The sequence below is a fragment of the Halichoeres trimaculatus genome, unplaced genomic scaffold (assembly GCF_033239565.1).
Source record: "Halichoeres trimaculatus isolate MK-OKI-2021-1 unplaced genomic scaffold, fHalTri1.1 fHalTri1_scaffold_6, whole genome shotgun sequence".
Lineage (NCBI taxonomy): Eukaryota > Metazoa > Chordata > Actinopteri > Labriformes > Labridae > Halichoeres > Halichoeres trimaculatus.
The window spans coordinates 36,313,158-36,333,121 of record NW_027437184.1 but is presented as its reverse complement, the minus strand read 5'-3'; the positions used below and the strand labels follow the sequence as shown (position 1 = coordinate 36,333,121).

General features: G+C 40.6%; 1 protein-coding gene across 3 annotated transcripts in view; it reads right to left on the bottom strand.

The window, feature by feature from the left end:
* The window catches only part of alcama (activated leukocyte cell adhesion molecule a), a 50,656-nt gene that overhangs the window by 10,769 nt on the left and 19,923 nt on the right, over window positions 1–19,964 (bottom strand). For all 3 annotated transcript variants that reach the window (XM_074671450.1, XM_074671451.1, XM_074671449.1), the window contains exons 2-5: window positions 3,523–3,629; window positions 2,402–2,621; window positions 2,249–2,313; window positions 647–734 (exon numbers count right to left, since the gene is read on the bottom strand). In XM_074671450.1, the coding sequence (XP_074527551.1) occupies window positions 647–734; window positions 2,249–2,313; window positions 2,402–2,621; window positions 3,523–3,629 (480 nt within the window). The remainder of the gene's footprint in view (window positions 1–646; window positions 735–2,248; window positions 2,314–2,401; window positions 2,622–3,522; window positions 3,630–19,964) is intronic.

Genomic DNA, 19,964 nt, shown 5'->3' with positions numbered 1-19,964 from the left:
GCCGTGCCTAAGCACGCTTCAGCCGTAAAGCACGTTTGGAATGGCCAGTGTGACCGCAACTATGCCGTGCTCAAGCACGATTCGCACTCGTGCTTTGGCATGCTTCAAAGAGGTGGGCTTCGGCACGGTTTACTTCATGCACGAGCACAAGCACTCGGACAGCACGTGTGATCCATTACGTATAATCACCGCGAGCACATCTCTGGACAATCATTTTAAACAAAGCGGGGGTGTCAGAGGGCTGTGTCGGGCGAAAACGACTTGATATAAGTCCTAAAGTCTCTAAAGTTGTAGCAGTGCTCTCTGTGTCTCATTGTGCTGACTCTGATGAGATTGCACTTCATGTAAACAGATGCTTCACGATGACGAAGGCGGGCTGTGCGCATGTCTGATACCCTCTAAAGTCTGGTTCATATGGGGGTAGTGTTACCGCTGGCCGTACTCTACAGCTGGGGAACAGCGCTGCAGGGGGGCAATCGTGCTTAGGCACGGCACGGTTTGGATGGCCAGTGTGACTGCGCTCTAAAAAGCACAATTTGACTTCATTTGTGTTGTTTAGGTTTGGTATGATTGGCCCCCCTGGAATCTGTGATCAACTGTAACCTGTGAGTGCTGAATCCTCTCTGCATGTTTGATGTAAATGTACCTTTCCCGTCGGCATTCAAGGGCGCCCCGTTCTTCTTCCATGAGATTGTAGCAGCAGGATTTGAATCTGCAGCAACACATGTTCCCACCTGCAAACAAAAGACATGTTAAAGATAAATGTGTTGTATTTAAAGAAGTTTCATCACTAAGGTGCTGATCTACTGAGAAGAGTGAATTTAGTATAAGAAAATGATGGTCGATGTGGCAGAGATGTTTAACAACTGTCAGGTAGCAAAAAAGTTTGGATGTACAAGGTGATATATCTGAAGTTTGTGGGTCCAAAAAGACTGTCTGAAAAATGTCAATGGTAAAAGGAAAATGTATGGCCGTCAAAGCAGCCATTATCAAGAGATCGCCAGGAGGGTGTGTGAGTTTACTGAGAAATGTGACAAAGGCATGCCCATTACCAAAGATCTTACTGATGCGGATCTTAATGCTTGTATTAAAAGCCAAAAATGAAACCAGTTTTTAATTACCATTCCCATGATTTTCTCTGAATTACAATAAAAATAGCTTCTTTAAACAAAGTGAAGTTTGGTTATCAGAGTCTTTTTCTCAAGATTAGTCTTAAAAAGAGGGGGTCGTCTTACAACCAGAGTCGTCCTGTATTCGAGTGAATTCGGTACTTGTTCATGGCCTTACGTTACTCTCTACTTTTGTACCAATAATCAACTCATTCCTCTTCCCTGGATGAGTGATGTGTGCTAACCCTTAACCAACCCACGAAAAAACAGTTGTTAAACTGTTTATGCTGAAGTGATACTGGTCAATTTGCACCACATTGATGTTGTCATGATTAAAAAACTTCATTTTTTGACTTTTGCAATAAAATCATAGTTTTCTGTCTGCTCTTAATTACATGTAAAACAAAAATGAATATTTTCAGGTCCTAAAAGTAAAAACTGCTGCTGGAGAGAAGGACACAAAAATAATATTGTTTATACCTCCTTTCATTTCCACTTTGATCACTCTTTGTCCTTTTTTGGTATCCTTGAAATATTATGAATTTAAGCAGATGGTGGTTTGGGTGGAGTAAAGTTTATCTTACTTTAAGCATCTGTAATAATCTCTGATAAAAATCTGTTAAAAAAATGGATTCAAACCAAGTTTATGTGTTTGGTTGTTCTCTCTGTCACAGGATGTGCTCAACAGACTGCTCCGACAGGGCGATCTAAAAAAGTTGTTTTATTTTCATCTACTCTGCAGTATCATGAAGTGTGTCTTCAGCTGAATAAAGCACTTTACAGCTGACAGGATGCACAGACACTCTTCCCCCCATCACTCTGCACGTCTTAATAACCATACATATTTACTCTCAGTGTCGGCACAGTAAACATGCACCCTAGACGCTTCTCACATGATTGAATCCATGATAAAAACAACTGATTCAAAGCATTTTCTGATCAAATGTCTGTTAAATGTTATCTGAGAGTCTGCAGGTTGATTTGGAAAAAGCTGAGCGATGTTCTTTTGTCTCAAGTCTTTGTAGTTTTCTCAGGAAACAGGCTCATGAAAGGATTACAGCAGAGGTAAAGCTGTCTTCTATGGATCTGTCTCTCGGTCAGCCTGGCTGCTAAAATAAAAAAGCTGTGGTGTCTCATACCGTCACTGGTTTGTCCTTCTGCAGAGCAGCAGGCTTGTCCATAATCTGCACTGAGGATGGTTTCTCTGCAGACATACAGGGAGGAGAGCATAATGTTAGAGGTACACAAAGCTTTAATCTCTGTAACACGTCGTTCACACTCTTCAGACTTACTGTGAACAACCACAGTCGTTGGGTACTCCATGACGTTGGTTTCTGACACCACCATACAGGTGAAGGTCTTCTGGTCTTTGAGCGTAGCCTGAGAGATGAGCAGCCTGTACAAGTCATCAGTGCTGACCCGCGAAGCGTAACCATCTGTGGCCTGCACCGTGGCCGACTCACTATGAGACTGTTTGATCAACAGGTCTCCAATGGAGCCGTCGTCCTTTTCCTGCAGCAGGACGACAAAAAACACCATCTTTATTCATCACAGGCTCAAAACTAATGCATGACTTAACAAATGTTTTTATGCTGTTCTTTCCCTGTTCCTCTGTCTGATTCTACCTCTCTGCTCTCCAGGAGCTGCTTTCACTGCTCTACACCTGTGTCAGCTGCTGACAGAGCCCCCTTGAAGCAGCGCAGGCCCCAGCACAGTGGGCTCTTTCAAGGCACAGTGAGGTTTTTAATTCATTCCTATCAGCGTTGGTTGTTTGGTCTGGGTTTCCCAGCAGTAGCTGGCTCATGTGCTAGGCCACATGTCTGCAGCTGCTGAGAGCCGAGCCAGCCAGGATCCTCTGTGGGTACTGACCTCATACAACCCCACTCAAAATAACCAGACTGTACCTTTTAGTCAAATTGTTAACACGTGGTTTACATACATTAGGGATGAAGTGATCCTACTTAGTTCCGATACCGATATTTTTATCTGGGCTTTGTGTATCGACCGATACCAATCCAATCAGATCCAATACTAGTGTAAAATAATAACCTGCATGCCCTACTGTGGGATAAGATTGGTAATGTTTTGGGTAAAAGGCAAAAATGAGTAGATGGAATTACTGAAGTTAATATTTATTTAAACTATAAAATATTTTAATGTTTACCAGCAACAAAAGCTTCAGAATGTACAGAAATTCTATTCAGTATTAAACATTTATACCCTGCAGACTGGTGATGCAGCAGAAAACAAAGCAAGTGCATTAGAGATAACATTTCAGATCAAGTAGCCAAGAACGTTTCAAAAAGACATGAAGCTGGTTGCCTGGATTGGCAGCATAGATCAGCCCTTTCCCATCGATATCAATCCAGCTTTGACGGACACCATTTGAGTACTCAGGGTTCACTCTACTCACGTATTTCCATTTGACGAACATCAGGTCCTCTGGTAGAGAAGCTCCTCTGTTACATGGTATAGCAAGAGTCTCTCCATACAAGCCGGTGACACTTTCTGAGGCTCCCACTGAAACACAAAAGGAGAGAGGGTTCTGTTGGAGATATTCAGAAACAGCTTACAAACATCTGGACAGATCAGGTTAGTCAGTTGAGTTCATGTGTTTCTTCAGTACATCCACCTTAAAATGATGAGAGACAGAATTTCAGGACGGGAAATGTCTGACCTCAAAGCTCAAGCTAATTCACTCTGAAACACTTTGTTCTGGCTGCGTCTCTATCCCTCCATAAATCCCCTTCCCTCTGATTAGCCAGCCCTCTGGAAGCCTACCTGGGGCTGAGCTACACCCTTCTAATATGTCATGAACCAGTAAAATGATGACTTGATCAGTTCGGTACTGCTAGTGAAGATCTCATGAGGGTCCTGTGTTAGTTTTAGAACAATTATGCAATCTGATCTAACAACATGTAAATCTATAGAGGTGTGACAACCTGCACACTTTTATTTTGAACACGTTTATTTTGAACATCCAGCTTTGTTAATTTATATCCATGATTAGACAGTGGCCAACCGTGGCCGCAGCCACTGGGCCTGCAGTAGGACCAAGGGACCACACGTGGCAATAAACAATCAAACAAAGAAATAAAAACAATAGCCAGAATCATGTGACATGGAAGTTTAGTATATTGATAGTTTTGTGAGATTACAAATTTATCATGTGCCTGAACACTGCAACACCTAACACAACTTCAAACAATTAAAAAAAATAAGGTATAAAATTGAAAGGAAAAAACTGAGTTTCAAGTAATCCAGCAACCACACAGTCTTCTCCATTACTTTCCGCCATTTCTCTTCACGTTCTGCCAACTAGATCTTCTCTTTTCTCCTCACTCACCCACAGCTACAGTTGGGCGCTTATCTATTAAAGTGATACTACAGGTTGGAACAAGTTGGGTCCTATCACAAGGTTTAGGGCAGAAATTACCCCTACAGCAGTGTTTTTGTGCCGCAGAAGCCCAGAGCGCTCGCACCAAACACCCCCTCCCTGCTCCTCTGCCGGTTTCCTCTGCACTCAGACGGGGCCATATTTTACTTGACCAAAAACACAAATAAACGGACTCCCACCGAAAAAATCTGATATCGGTCTGCATTCACGCTTTATTTAGAGAATTTTCAGCGCATTACTTTCACACAAAAACACAGCTAAATAAGGCTCTAGTTCTCATCGTGTCTCTTTGTCCTGGCAGACTACCTGCGTTTGTTTATATCTGGCACACCACGCGCGGACTGATACACTAAGCGGCAAACTCCTCGCAGCCAGCTGTGGCTCTGCAGCGGAGGTAGCGCCGTTTTACGACACGATGAGAATTAGAGCCTTATTTAGCGGTGTTTTTGTGTGAAAGTAACGCGCTGAAAATTCTCTAAATAAAGCGTGAATGCAGACCGATATCAGATTTTCTTGGTGGGAGTCTGTTTATTTGTGTTTTTGGTCAAGTAAAATATGGCCCCATCTGAGTGCAGAGGAAACCGTCTGACGGGCAGGGAGGGAGTGTTTGGTAAGTATTCGCGAATCCCCGGAAGATGACAGGAAATGATCCCGCCCACAACTCAACAAAATATGATTGGCTGTCAGTGTCAAATTGTGTCCACATTTGCTTGAGTTACACAGGCATTCGTTGCAGTTACTGAAGGCCCTGCCTGCCAGAATGTGTCGCTGATTTACCAAGATACCATCAAAAGGAATGTTGTGATTGGTCCATTTTCCATTTAGTTATATTAACCCATTGTTTGCCAGGACAAGTTTATAAAAATAATATAAAACTGATTGCTATGATTTCATTGAGTAAAATAAATAAATAAAAACAAAATAAAACGAAATAAAGAAATAAAATAATTTAGGAGTACAAAAATTCTTTCAATATTTTTTATTAGGCCTTCACTGAATACCTTGAAGGCCCAGAGGGTTCCCCTCTGTTAAAATATGAGAAAGCAGAATACCCCCTCTTTATTGTTTTGAAATGATGTCTTTAGATCATGGATCTGTTAGTGTTGTCAGCCGAGGGAACAGAGTAGTGAATATAGAGCTGATGTCCACACATTAGTCCTCACCCTAAAGGAGACTGATTTGTTGGTAACTGTAAATAATCATAAGAATTAAATGATGCCTCCCCTGAAGTTTGAGAGTAGAGATCAAGTGATGGGAGTCAACCCTCGAGCTTCTTGTGCAACAACTTTACAAAAGCATAAACAATTTCCTCTTTGAGAGAGAGAGAGAGACAGAGATATTTATGGCCGTGGTCTGTTCAGAGCACACATGCACACACACACACACACACACACACACACACACACACACACACACACACACACACACACACACACACAAACACACAAACACACACACATTAAAAAGAGGCACTTAAGCCTGAATGCCTGAACTCTCAGCCAATTAATTAAATAACCAAACACAGTTTGTAAGGAGCTAGCTCAGAACAAATCTTATCTCAAGAGAAACTCCTGGAAGGACAGACACCTCTTCTAACAAAGCTGAGACACTGTGAAAAAATTTAATTATAAAAATCTGATTTACAGATTTCCAGCTCACTGACCTTCTCTGCTGCAGAAACACTCATCCACTCCTTCATGACCTCCAGACTGAACAGCTGTCACAGCATCCACTACAGGCTTCCCTCTGACCTCCAAAAACTCACATCACAGCCATCCTCCATCACCTCCTCTGGCTCCCCATTCAGCCCCAAAATCCACTTTATGTTCCACCTCACCCCCGACAAAGTCCTCAGTAACCTCACTCCTTCATACCTGATCCACCCTCATGAAAGCCACTCCCCATCTCACCACCTTTGATCATCAGATGCCAACCTCCTGACCCTGTTATCGAGACCAAGTACCACATCAAAAATCCACAGCTCTGACTCATTTCCCTCATGTAAAAAACAACTCAGAACCTTCCTTTTCAAGATAAAAGCCTTTAAAACATGACTGCTCTCATTATCTTTATAATGTCATTATTAAAGGGTAACAGCAGTAACACTATTGGGACTAAGGAGTGTTACAGTGCGGATTGGTGATAAATATTCAAACCACGTTTTATCTTTTTAGTTAATTTCCAGCCCAGCACCACAAAGCAAACACAACCCAACATGTGACAGAGAATGAAGATGCATGGCAGACTACATCAATAAGAGCAAAGAGTGAAAATAAAAAAACTGCCGGGCCTGGTGCTCTGTGGAAAAGGAAGCGCTCAGGCTGAGGGAGGAATTATCCCACGGTTTGAAGCTAACAGGTCTGAGGTTACAGACAGTGCTGCAGTCAGCTCCCTGCTCTGACATGTTTACTGACGGCCTAAAGAATGTTAGAAAGAGCAGGTCACATGCACACATATAGATATCTGTGAACTCATACATACATGTGGACCCATCATGCCACACTGATATCGATCTTTCAAACATTATTTACCAAGCAGCCTATCAGGGTCCTCTCTAATCTTACATGAAAGGCTCTGAATCTCACGTGTGTGACAGAAATCAGTTTTCAGGACATGATATCACATGGATCCATGACAGAGATAGGATCCAGCTCTCTGTGGACTACTGTGAACCTGTGCTGAGGTGGAGCCTGCCCCTCTACATCTCAAACTAATTGTCATGCTAACACTGATCTTACACATCAATTATGTAGAGCGATACTTTTTTTACTTGGCTGCAGCTCTTCCAGTTTTAAGAACCAACATATGAGAGAGGAGGGACGTCCTGACTCTGAACATATGTGCTCAACCATTAAATAATGAGATACTGATTTGGAAGTCCAGCCAAACACATTTACAACAATCTACAGCAACTCTCCAGGGACATGTGGTTCAAACACAGGACAGTGTGCTACTTAAGCATCAACAATTGCAGAGACAATGTCAGCAGAGTGTAAATATTTCAGACCATGAATTTATTTTTTTTACAATGTCAACATGAAAACATTAACGGGTCTGTAGCAAACGTATCATTAACAGACCAGATAAGACTCAGGGCTCCAACCATGGGTCATATATATTCTATAAGCTGCTCCCATGGTGCTGTGCAGCTCCGCCTCCTCCCCTCAGTGTGTGTGTGGGTGGGGTGTTTCCAGTATATATATGATGCAGGTGTGCCCTCTGCTTGGCCAGTTTGAATAGGATTGCTGCTCTCTGATTGGATAAAGTCAGACTTCACAGGTGTGAACCTCGGCTGCTGCAGCCTGCTCTCCCCCCCTCTATCTCCCCTCTTGATACTTCCAGCCTGTGGACTCTGTGACATGATCTGTGAGCTGTGTGAAGTGATGAAGGCCTACTGTTGTTGTTCAAGTAAGTCCAAAGTCAGGTCTAAGTGATGTGTACATGCAAATTTTCTGTTAAGGTCTTAAATCAAACCAAAGTCTAAGGTTGCACTGAACTAAGTCTGGACTGAGCATAAGTTACTTGTCTAAAGCTAAAGCTTTGCATATTCTGCAGAAACTCAACAACTCTTCCAGCTGACGTCTTTAAATGAATGTTTTCATCAGGATGTGAAAATGTGAGAGTTTAAAAAACACATCAGAGGACACAAGACTAGATTAAAGTGATGAAATGGAGCAGAAAAGACAGAAAGGGTGCAAAAAACAGTTCAGAATGCAGGATCAAATGTTGTTTGCATGTTAAAACAGTCTGAAGATAAATAACCCATGATATGAATAAGTAAAAACAACACACCCCTTAGAGCAGCGTGTCTACAACGAGGCTAAGCTTGTGGGGGCAAAGAGTAAGGGTATCTGATGGTTGTGGACTGTGTGAAAACTAAAACAGGACAACCTGCAAATTTTGTTGCATAAGGTTGAAATAAGGAGACTGGGAATATTCTTGTAAACATAAATTACCTGTAATGGAAACATTGTCCCCGTTGAGGTGGCCGCCATCATGGCACATGCTTATCCCGCTGCTACAACAGCTGACATATCTGGTTTGCTATATATACATACGTGAAAAACAATCCTGAGAAAATCCAGATCCGGATCCTGCCTTAATAAATATAAATATATATATCTATATATATCTATATAAATATAAATAAATAAATATATAAATAAATAAATATATATATATATATATATATATATATATATATATATATATATATATATATATATATATATATATATATATATATATATATATATATATATATATTTATATATATATATATATATATATATATATATATATATATATATATATATATATATATATATATATATATATATGTATGTATATTGTCATTTTTTCTCTATATCACCTCCTAATGGAGAACATTTTCCTTGGTCAGAAGCAGAGTTTGCTGATGTTTGGTGTTCAATAGCTCAGTCGGAGTGATTGGTCTTTTATTTTCCTCTTTTTCTATGTTCAGGTGCAGTCTTTGTCGTCTGTTTACGCGGTGTTTTATTTAAGGAAGATCAGGATTTAGAGCTGACACTCCCTGTGAGCACCACCTGTAGCTTCAAGATGTTAAGAATAAAAGTGCAGCCTTTTTTTTCCATCCTTCAGAGCCTCCTCTGTTTCTGTTGGTTTCTAGCCAACAGCAGGCATGGTTGGCATGTCTGACTTTGACCTCTGACTCGCGACTCTGTGGCATCAGAGCAAAGCCACAATAGCGCAAGGAAACGGAGTGCTCTTTCAATGGGTGTGTTTCTGCATGCGTGCCTGTGCCAATCACCCTGTCATCACAGGAGCAGATTTAAATCCCCTCGTAGGAGCTGCGTTTTCACAGCAGGTGGGCTACACAAACAGAACAGGAAGACTAACGTAAATAAGGTACGTAAACAAAAAGAAAAAAGGGAGGAGCTGGATACAATGCAGCATATTTCTCGGTCCAGTCCCTTTCATAGGCTGCTGGATCAGCACTCCTAGGTTTTATGTCACACATTAAGGAATAGAAGTCCTCTTCGGTTGCATCGCTTCTCAAGGCCAGTGACTTGTGGTGCGGGGTCAGAATGGGCCCCTGACTCCCACTGAAGTACTTTGGCTCCTGCATGGTTTAAATTTCTACCTTTGACCCCCAACATGATATCTTTAGGCAGATGTTTTGTGAATTCCATTCGGCTTTGATTCATGCACACAAAGTATTTCAACAAAATTGTATTTATGCTTTGCATTTTTCTTTTATATTCATGATGTTAAAACTATTTCTGACTTTATCTGACATCACTTTGGTTAAAATATCCTGATTCCCCTGAGCCTCCTGTAAGAAGAGGTGTGTTAGTGTGTTACAGTGTTGTTCTCTGTTCCCGTGAAGGACTCGGCACCACAGCAGGTCTTACAGCACGGCCCTTTCATCATGTGGCCACCCTGACACAGGGACAAGAGTCTGGGAAAAGGCAGATCTGTTATCATTCCCCTGTGCCTGAACACCTTGACACACACTTCAGTGCACACACACATGCACACACACAGTCATTTCACTGTTCCAGTGTGTGTGTGTGTGTGTGTGTGTGTGTGTGTGTGTGTGTGTGTGTGTCTGTGTGTGTGTGTGTGTGAGTGTGTGTGTGTGTAGGGGGGGTTTGCTGGAGACAAAGTTTATTAAACAAAGTTTAATTTTAGCGTGTGCTGGGCTGCATGCCCCAAAGCTGTGTAGTTTAGCCATTAGTGGTTGCTCTGTACAACACAAACAGAGCTGTAGTACAGCGTAAATACAGTCACTATCTGTTGGTGGGACTTTTCCAAACTGCCGCGGACATGTACAGGAATGCCAGGAGGGAACACGGCCTTGACTCAACGTTACATTCAGGAGCAGGGGGGGGGGGGGGGGACATAAACAGTCAGCAGTTCTCTGCTACAAATCATCCTGTCACAGGAGGCGTTAAAACAGGAACAAGACAAGAGGCCTGGACTCAGTCGTCCATCAGGTGCTGCTTTTTGAGGTGAGATTATCTCTGTTTGCACAAACACCTGTAGAGGCATGATCAATCTTTCTCCCGTGGGGTAAAGTTATCTTTACATATGAATCTTAGTTCTCTAATATACTATTTTTAAGGTTAAATACACACTATTCCCAGCATTTGTGAAAACGATCCGTGTGCACACAGCTCAGAAAAATAGCACTAATGTTTGCATGCCTGGGGGGTCGTTTGGCCTGTATCTTTGTAAAGAAACACCTCTGAAAACACTTGACACTTGTGAATGAAGTCTCTCTCCAGCTCTCCTGCTCTGTGAGTGAGATGTTGTTGTGAGTCACATGCTGGCAGTCTTGGTCAAAATATGTGGCTTCAGACACACAGCAAAGGGTAAAGTAGAGACCAGAGCAGGAATAAGTCATATACAACAGGTCATTAAGTTTTATGTCTATACGTCGCCTCTGGGTCGTAAACTCAGCCTCTAGCCGGATAAATGCACCAACCATCAGCACGCAGGCTCCCCCACACAGTGAAAAGAAATTCACTGTAAAATAACAATTAAATATCCTGCTGCCAGTATGTTACTGTTATTTTACAGTAGGGCTGCAACTAACAATTACTGAAGTAACTGATTACTCTGAGGATTATATGTATGATTAATCGATGATTCGGACAAAATAAAGGATGAGAGTGCTTCATAGTAAAATTCGCAAAACCAAACATGCATTGTTGTTTTAGTTGATGACTATTGTTTGCTTAAAGATATCTACAAAAAAAAACCCACATTTGAACATAATTAAACTTACCAGATGCTATATATAAAGTATAGGTATAGTAGTATAAGTATAAAAATTGATATGAATGTATTGTCACTTTAAGAATCATCAGTATGGGCAAAATAACATAAAATATATTGTTATGCCATCAGATTAAGAACTTAGTGAACCAAAAGGGCAAATAAATAAAAATGTTTCCTCAATCTTCACCTGCAGGTCAAACAGTTCACCCACTCCGCCCTGGTTTAATGGACTTTTCAAGGTTTTCAAATGGGGTAATAAAAAAAAAAAGACTTAAAGAGTTCTAACAACGAAACATAAATTTCACAACATAAAAAAGAAGTGTAATTGGGATTTTGTAGCTCCTCACCTCACTGTTGAGCTCCCCGGCTCATCATCAATGAGCCCAACATGTTAGCGTTTAGCGCAACCTCCTGAAGTACAGCAGAGTCTTATTCCCTGAGTTACATCTTTACTTACAGTTACAAAATACTGCCTCAACAAAAATTACCTTAAAAAAATACTTGAATTTAAAGTTCTTAGGTTATAACTATGGTATGAATTTCCTGTCTTAACTCAAGAGCATTTTTGATTGATGTGAGAGCAGTAGTTTATTGATTTTATGCTCAGATTTCATTATAATGTCTCTCAAAACTCTGCTCTTGGGTTCAAAATTTCTCTGCGCATGCTCAAGCTGTGCCCTCACGTTCGTTTACAATGCTGTGTGCTCAAACTGTGTATGCAATGCTCCGTGAAAAACAGCGAACGCACCCATAAACAAACAGGGTTAACATGATTGGTCAATACTAGTCAGCCTTCTATTGGTTGATCCCAAAAAAACTGAGAGCAGACAGAGATCAGTGAGCAGAAATTCCCTCAACGCAAGAGGAAGAACCCAAGTGTGAGCACAGGAAATCTGCGCAAGCAGCATTATAACCGAGCACAACAACACAGGTTGAGCACACGCAGAGCAAATTTAAGCGCAAGAGCAGAGTTTTGAAACAATAACACAATCTGAGCATGAAATCAATAAAATACTGCTTTCAAATCAATTAAAAATGCTCTTGAATTATGACAGGAAATTCATTCCATACAAAACAAAGAGCAGATCCTGTCTAAAAGCATCCTTTAGATTGTCCCCATGGACAAGGGGGTGCTTTGAAGTGAAGCGTCAGAGGAAGCAGGATAAGCACATTGTTATTAACCTCCTGACTGCTCGTGGTTTTTTGACAGGGAGTGTAATTGGTATTCAAATTGGCTTCAGATGTCACCATCTACACAGGAATTACAAGTTTTTATGACAACAAAAGAAGAAGCCTGGTCAAAAGGTGACAAACGTGTGTTTCCAGCCTCCAGAAGTGTTGTTTCTGTGTAAAGTCAAAGCCAGAATAAACTTCAGTTTCTGTGTACTCAGCCTCCAGGTCAGGGATACTTTGACTTCTGTAATACTAAGTCAAGTTCTGTCCAAATGTTGACTCCTCCACAGGAGACGTGCTGTTATGGCCTTCAGGTGCCGTCATGTGATCAACTGTGCATGACTCTGATGAAATTTGATAAGCTGCAGGTGTGATGTGCTGTGTCTGCAAAAAAAAAGGAACTGATTCTAAAACAAAGTGTTAAAAGTTTGAGTGTTTGGGTCAGAGTCTCTAAATGATCTGGATGACGTGTCAGACTCGGCCCAAGCTGACCAACATCCTTTGGTGGCGACAACATTTGCTACTGACATGTAACTCATACAAACCCACTTCAAAAACACTGTACTATCCCTTTAATAGAGCAGCAGAAACCACTCATGGCTATCTTCTCCTCCAGCTGATCTTTAATCTGAGTTCATCTGTACTCTCTGCTGACTGCTGAAGTGTCACATGAGTTTCAGCGTCCCTCTTACGTTTGACCCTTCACACTGAAGGGACCAGTTTCTCAAAACAAACCTGTCACATAAACCCACTAGGCCCCCCTTGGGAGGGGGCTGGTCGGTTGCACCACAGACAGGTCTGACAAGGTGTAGCTCCAGGATGGATTTTCTGTTTCTCTGGGATGAAGTGAACCATGAAAACTGGATCCAACAAAATCCTGTTCACTAAGACTAGCTCAATAAATTAAAGGAGTCTCTCTATAGCCCTGATCAGGCTGTCTAACCCAGTGTCTAACCTGGGGTGTCCAACCTGCAGCTCTGGAGAAGTTCTCTGACTCATTTGCAGTGGCTCCTTGTAGCTTCAAAAAATATTATTGAAATAAAGAATGTTTTTTTTTTTTTAAAGAAAATGATTAAAGACATTGACAGTAAATAAAACCATGCGTTAACATTTTGTTGAACTAAATATTCACCACATCGGTCAATAAAGCCTGCCACTGCTCTACTTCACCTCCTACAACATCAACAGCCCACCAACTTTCCATGCACCTGCAGCTAACCTCAAGTTTTACAGCCCTGGTAAGATAACTAAATCTACAAAAAGACAACTCTGGAAGAAAATTGAGATTTTAATTCTCTGTGGATTGATTCATTCAACTGCCGGCTTAATACACATGCTTTATATGTGGCAAGATGTTAGCAAACAACAAAAAAGGACAAGTTGAGTGACGTTATCAGTTTATAATCAAATTTAAGTTTTATTTTTGTAGTTGTGAAATTTCATAACTTCAAAAACTTCTTTATTAGAAAATGATTCAATGTATTTTAACTATGTATAGAATTATATACAGTGTTGTCTGGATTGTAAAGATAAAGTAGATTTAGTGGCTCCAGAATGACTTTAATCTAGGTGAGCTGAGGCAATATGGCTCCTCAGACAGCAAAGGTTGCAGAACCCTGGCCAAAATCTTTTAACAGCTAAGTTTAATATTCTAACTTTCTATGAAGGCCAAACTGTGACCCCCAAAATACAGAAGCCAAAGACTCATGTCCCCTGATGTCCCTTCAGGTGTTTTATTTAGCTACTCCCTTTCTTCATCTTCTTTCCCTTTTCTGCTCTGTTTTCTTTTTTTTTTTTTTTTTTTTTTTTTTGGGGGGGGGGGGGGGGGGGGGGACACTATAAGGGCAGGAGAACAAATGGGAGCTGCAGCATCAACAGATCAGGCTGTTGGTAAACTCACATTTCTTTTATTACATAAAACATTTAATAAAAAAAAATAGGGCTGTGACTTCAACGCTTTAATCACATTAATTAATGACAGGGCACATTAACGCGTTATAAAAATCAATGCAAGATTAACTTATTGGCTACAGGCCATTTTTCGCGCATCTTGAATGATCTTTTAAGACCCAAATAATCTTGTTTTCTATGACTATGTAAACACCAAAGTTACTTAAGAAGAGTGGACTCTCTTCTTTTATGTCTCTCTTCCTGTTTTTGGTCCAAAAAATAGAAATATCAAACTTTTTTGATCACGTCCATCCTTTGCTCCTCTCCATGATCCCCCAATTTTTCGTTCCCAGAATGTTCTAGGAACAAAAGCTCTGATGTTCCCAGAAGGATGTCTTTGGGTTTGATTTCAGGTTGCCCATACGATCCCATGGGAAGTTTGCGTTACGTTCTCTAAACGTACTGTGTTGGTTAGGAGTTTAGTTCTCCCAGCGTTCCCCATCGTGAGAAAAGATGATGGAGATCACAGTCTTTTCTCACGATGGCGCCGCTCTTTCTCTCTGTACTACAGCAACACATCCTCAGTTGGAGTGTGAGCTGCCTGAACTTTTCTGACTTGCAGCGTCTCTCTGTGTCTCTGTCATCTCACATTTCTCCTCATATCCATGCTGAGCTCTCGTCTAAAGAGTGCACCGCTCTCACCCACAGTACTTTATGAGCAGGATTTTGATTGACAAGCTCCACCAGACCCCGCCTCTCTCCGCTGAAAAATATAGTTTACTTCTATAAACGCAGTAAACAGTAATCGAATGTCAATGGCAGGAAACACGGACATTTTAATTAATATTGTGCAGTTGAAAAAAAAAAGGATTTACAAATCTTCTCTTTTTGGTGTATTCATTCGAATACATTCATTCACTCATTAGTCATGCACTATGATTTTGTAATGCCTTAGATTTCAAATTCTTTATGTGGGGACCTTAAGCAGATATAAGATTAAAATGTGATTAATTAGATCAATTAATACAAATCCTGTAATTAATAAGATTATTTTTTTAATTTCCTGGCAGCCGTTACCACATAACTGCTGATGAATGTACTTGAAAGTAGTGTCCTCAAAAAAACATCTTCTGAACAAAATAAACAGGATTTTGTTGTTTAAACTTGCATATGAGAATATTCAATGATTTAGTCGTCTACCAAAATCTGTTTGAATTGAAAAGTGTTGCTTCTGATGTTGAATAATGATGTGATTAAAATGTGATTAATTACGATCCCACCACTAAAAAATATATATATAATAGAATAGATGAATGATGACAGATCTAACAAAACACGTGAGAATCTAATTAACCCCCTCAGAGCCCTGTTTGCAGGCTGTTTTGGCTCTGGTGATTAAACTCCAGAGGGCCTCATTATATTCAGACCTGAAAGAGAACAGTGTTAATTAATCACTGTGCTGTGTTTTACTTTCTTTACCACTCATGCTCTATGCACACAAACATGTAAAGACACAGGAACACCCCACGCCAATGTTTACTAGTTTACTTTGCTGGACGTCAGGCTTCTCTTCTAAGAGCAGGTTTTTGGAATTAAAACTTTATGACAGGGTGACTGAACAAGAGTTCATTTAGGTTATGTTTTCTGTGAACCTCTGAGAGGTTTGATGTTTATTCCTTGCAGTATGATGCGGTCTGTACTCTGTGCATTCTGCTCCCTACAGACACACAGAGATGATCACAGGTCACCACAGTTTGAGCTCAGCGCTTTGAACTCCTCATTAACATCCTCAGCATGTTTTCAGTAATCGTTTGAGAAAGTCTGATTTCATGGTTTCAGCAATGGACGTGACGGGTCACAAGAGTCTGCACAAAACAAAATGTGCTGTAGCTAAATGATTCAGTCTGAAATGTGCAGCTGTACACCCCCACTGTTGAGTCCCTCCAGCATGAACCCTGACCCCAACCTCAGGAGTCATCTGACATCACAGAAAAACCAAGGACACATAAACTGGTTTTATTTGCAAGGATATTTCACATTTCACAATTTTTTTCCAAATAAATTTTAAAACAAGCAGTGGAATGAGCTTTTTTAGGGGCTGTTAATACGAAAATGGTTTTTAGGGTAAAATGCCAAAGATTTGTTGCGTTTCAGCCTCGCCTTGACGTGGAAATGCAGTTTCAGCCAACCTAAAACGGAACTTTGAAAACAGCCTCCAGAGTGGGATTTTTCTAAAACACTGCTGACACCATTGCCGTGTAAACAGTAAGCCAGCTTTTTCAGTGGAAACTACGGTGGCCCTGAAAGCTCACAGCGCTGCAACTTAAGAAAGCACATGCAAAAAGACAAAACACAAGCAAATTAAGAAAATATCTTTATCAATTTGACAACACGTGCGCAGCATTTAGAAAAACACGCTGCAAATACCACAACACAACACATTAGAAAAATGCGCTGTATATACACTGCAACACATGATGTTTTTGATAATGGCTTGTTTTTTACACGCTGAAGGAGGTTACGTTTGATCGTACATAATGTCCTTTTACAGACAGAATGACAGCTCTTTTAGCCTTCTCCACACCGTTGTGTGGTGTAGGAGAGATATGCTGAATGGATAAACAATGAATCTCTTGTGAGAAAGTTATGTACAATTATTTGTTCAGTGATGAAAGTTGCTGTAAAAACGACGTTGTATCGATGTATGCTAAGCGATGGCATTACGTAATTTCCAATATATGTTAGCATCAAGCTAGCACCAAGTGCTCTTGGCTCAAGCTAGTGCCAAGTGGCATTTTGGTTGATTAAGAGCTATATGATATGTGAATGGATTAAAAAAAAAATCTTATGAGTGAGAGTATTACACTTGTCTGTGTGTTCAGTGATGAAAGTTGTTGTTTTGTTGGAGAAACGACGTATGGACCCTTACGAAAGAAAAATATATGTACCAATATATTTTTTAAATGTATTTTAATATATTATTGATATATATTGATATACATGGAATAATATATTGAGGGCACATATACAATATATTATATATTCATGAAATATATTGCAATATATTGCAAAATATACAAATGATTGTGGCTTTCCACATATTGCAATATATTGGAGAATATAAATACTACATCTAATATATGGGAATATATTACGTAATATATGACATGATATTTTCCAATATGCTGAAATATATTTTTCTTTCGTAAGGGGATGTGTACTAACCTCTAGAAATTCAATGCAATTTCCAATGTACATTAGCATCAAGCTGGCGTCAAGTGCTCTATAGCGTTTGGGTAGATAATAAGAGCTATATAACATGTTGAATGTATGAAATAGGAATCTCTTGTAAGAGAGTTTTGTATTAAGCCATTATGGGGCTCTAAGGGAGATATATAGTAGCACTATTTCTACCCTTTGATTTTATAAAGAGAGGTATATACACATGATTTAACTTACTTCAAAGTATGATTGACCTGAAACTCTTGAATTTGAACACAAAATCAAATCTTCTAGCTCAAGCTAGGTAGTGTTACAAGTGTGTCGACAGAAGTGCATAAGTTTTAAGTGTCCTCCGGAAACACTGTAATTGTGTTGTAGTGTATCTACAGCACGTTTTTCTAATGTGTTGTGTTGTGGTACTTGCAGCACGTTTTCTAATGGGTTGTGTTGTTCTATTCATACACGTGTTGTCAAATTGATGATAATTTTTTATTTGGTTGTGTTATGTCTTTTTGCATGTGCTTTCTTAAGCTGCGGCGCTGTGAGCTTTAAGGGCCACCGTAGGAAACACTGACATCACACTCCGCTTTGTGCAAGCGCATAAAACAGGACAACAGTACCAATGTTACGATCATCACAAACCACAGGGTTGTGCTTGTGCTGCTCAATCTGCTGACTGTCTTTCAACAAAATGTGCATCTGTTGCTCCACTTTTGCACTTAGTATTCCCCAAAACACCAGATGATCGGCCCTACTTTACTTCGGTGGAGATCTCCCAAAAGCGGCTTCTGGACAAGACAGTTATAGCGCCGACTATGGGCCTGGCATTCTTACTACAGCGTTTTCAGTCCCTCAGCGTTTCTGTGTAAAAGCATATTTTTTTCACTGCGTTTTCAGATGAAACGTTATTGTGTAAACAGGGCCTTAAACTGCTTGAAAATACAATTCTGAGAGACATCTATGACCCACCAGGGGGTCCCAACCTGTACCAGGTGCTCAGCTGGAAGCAGGCCCTCCCGTTTCCTCTCACTCAACCTGTTCTAACACACAAAGCCAAGAGGAACAAATCAAATCAGAAAAAGTGTTTAACTTCAGGTGAAAAGGGAAGAGAACCAGCATTACATCAGTAACTTTAATGTCTGTGAACTTCTTCTTTGGCGGCAACCTCAGAGACCATTTCCTCTCATGGTCCACCGACACTACTTATTTTAAGGTCAACACTAGCAATCAGAAGCAGTTCATGCGAGAAAATAAAAACCCATCAGTCAAAATGAGAATTTGAATAGGGGTGCAAATGGGTGGAAAATTCACATTAAAATTTCCAGAAACTTTCCAGAAACTTTCCATGGGGAGTCCAGCTTGGGAAACTTTGAAATAATCTGAATTGTTGACTTCCTGTGCTCAGGTGGTGCCTGTAATGATCTTGTGCTCAGGGCATCATGCACGAAGAGAGTGTGGCCTCAACAGCCCTGCAATCAGCAAAGTGCTGCTATGTGGTCATGAAGCAGCATATTTAAGCGAACTTGCATTAAATCTGGTTGTTTCAGCCAAAATTATGCTACAATATACTCACCCTAATTAAAGTAAAGTTCCTTATTATAATCTTGCACTTTACTCCCATAAATTCCTGATTAATTCCATGGAAAGTTTCCCACTTTGAAAATTCCTGGCTAATTTGAAACGACACATGACTAAATTTAGATATTACAACAAATGCTGAAACTCCTAACATCATACAAGTATGTAGGAGTTACATTTACAGTCATGTTCTGTCTTATCAGACCGTGTTGTGTGCAGGACACAAGGTGAGTGGAAACAGAGCCACGGGCAGCAATGCCTGTGAAATGTCAATTCAGATACTCTGTTGAATGCAGATCAAGATAATCAGTCAAAGCTGATAATCTATGTACACCTTTCTTTCCATCCAAACCTGTGAGCAGACGTAGAGCAGGCAGAGGTAGAGTGGGCGGAGCTTGGACTATGCAAACATGCAGTGGGCTGAGAGATAAAATGTAAAACAGGTGGCTGAGAGAAAAACAGCCTCTGTCTTTAACCTCCCGCCATGAGTCCAACGGGTAGCTGAGGTCACAGAGGTCACACTTACTCTTCCCGCTCTCTTTGAAGCATGTGTGTGTGTGTGTGTGTGTGTGTGTGTGTGTGTGTGTGTGTGTGTGTGTGTGTGTGTGTGGGAGGGGGCGTGCTTCAGAAAACTCTGCTGACAGCTGCATATGCAATTATGGTGCTTACCTGGGAGCGTGTGCACAGTCCTTAGACCCAAACTTGAGGAAACAGAGTGTGGGGGCTCATCTTTCCCTGTCGACTCTTTGTTGCACAGATGGATCTGCTGAGGAATGCAGACCACTAAGAGGGCCGAGGGGGTCGCCTATTTATATTTCAACCATGACAGA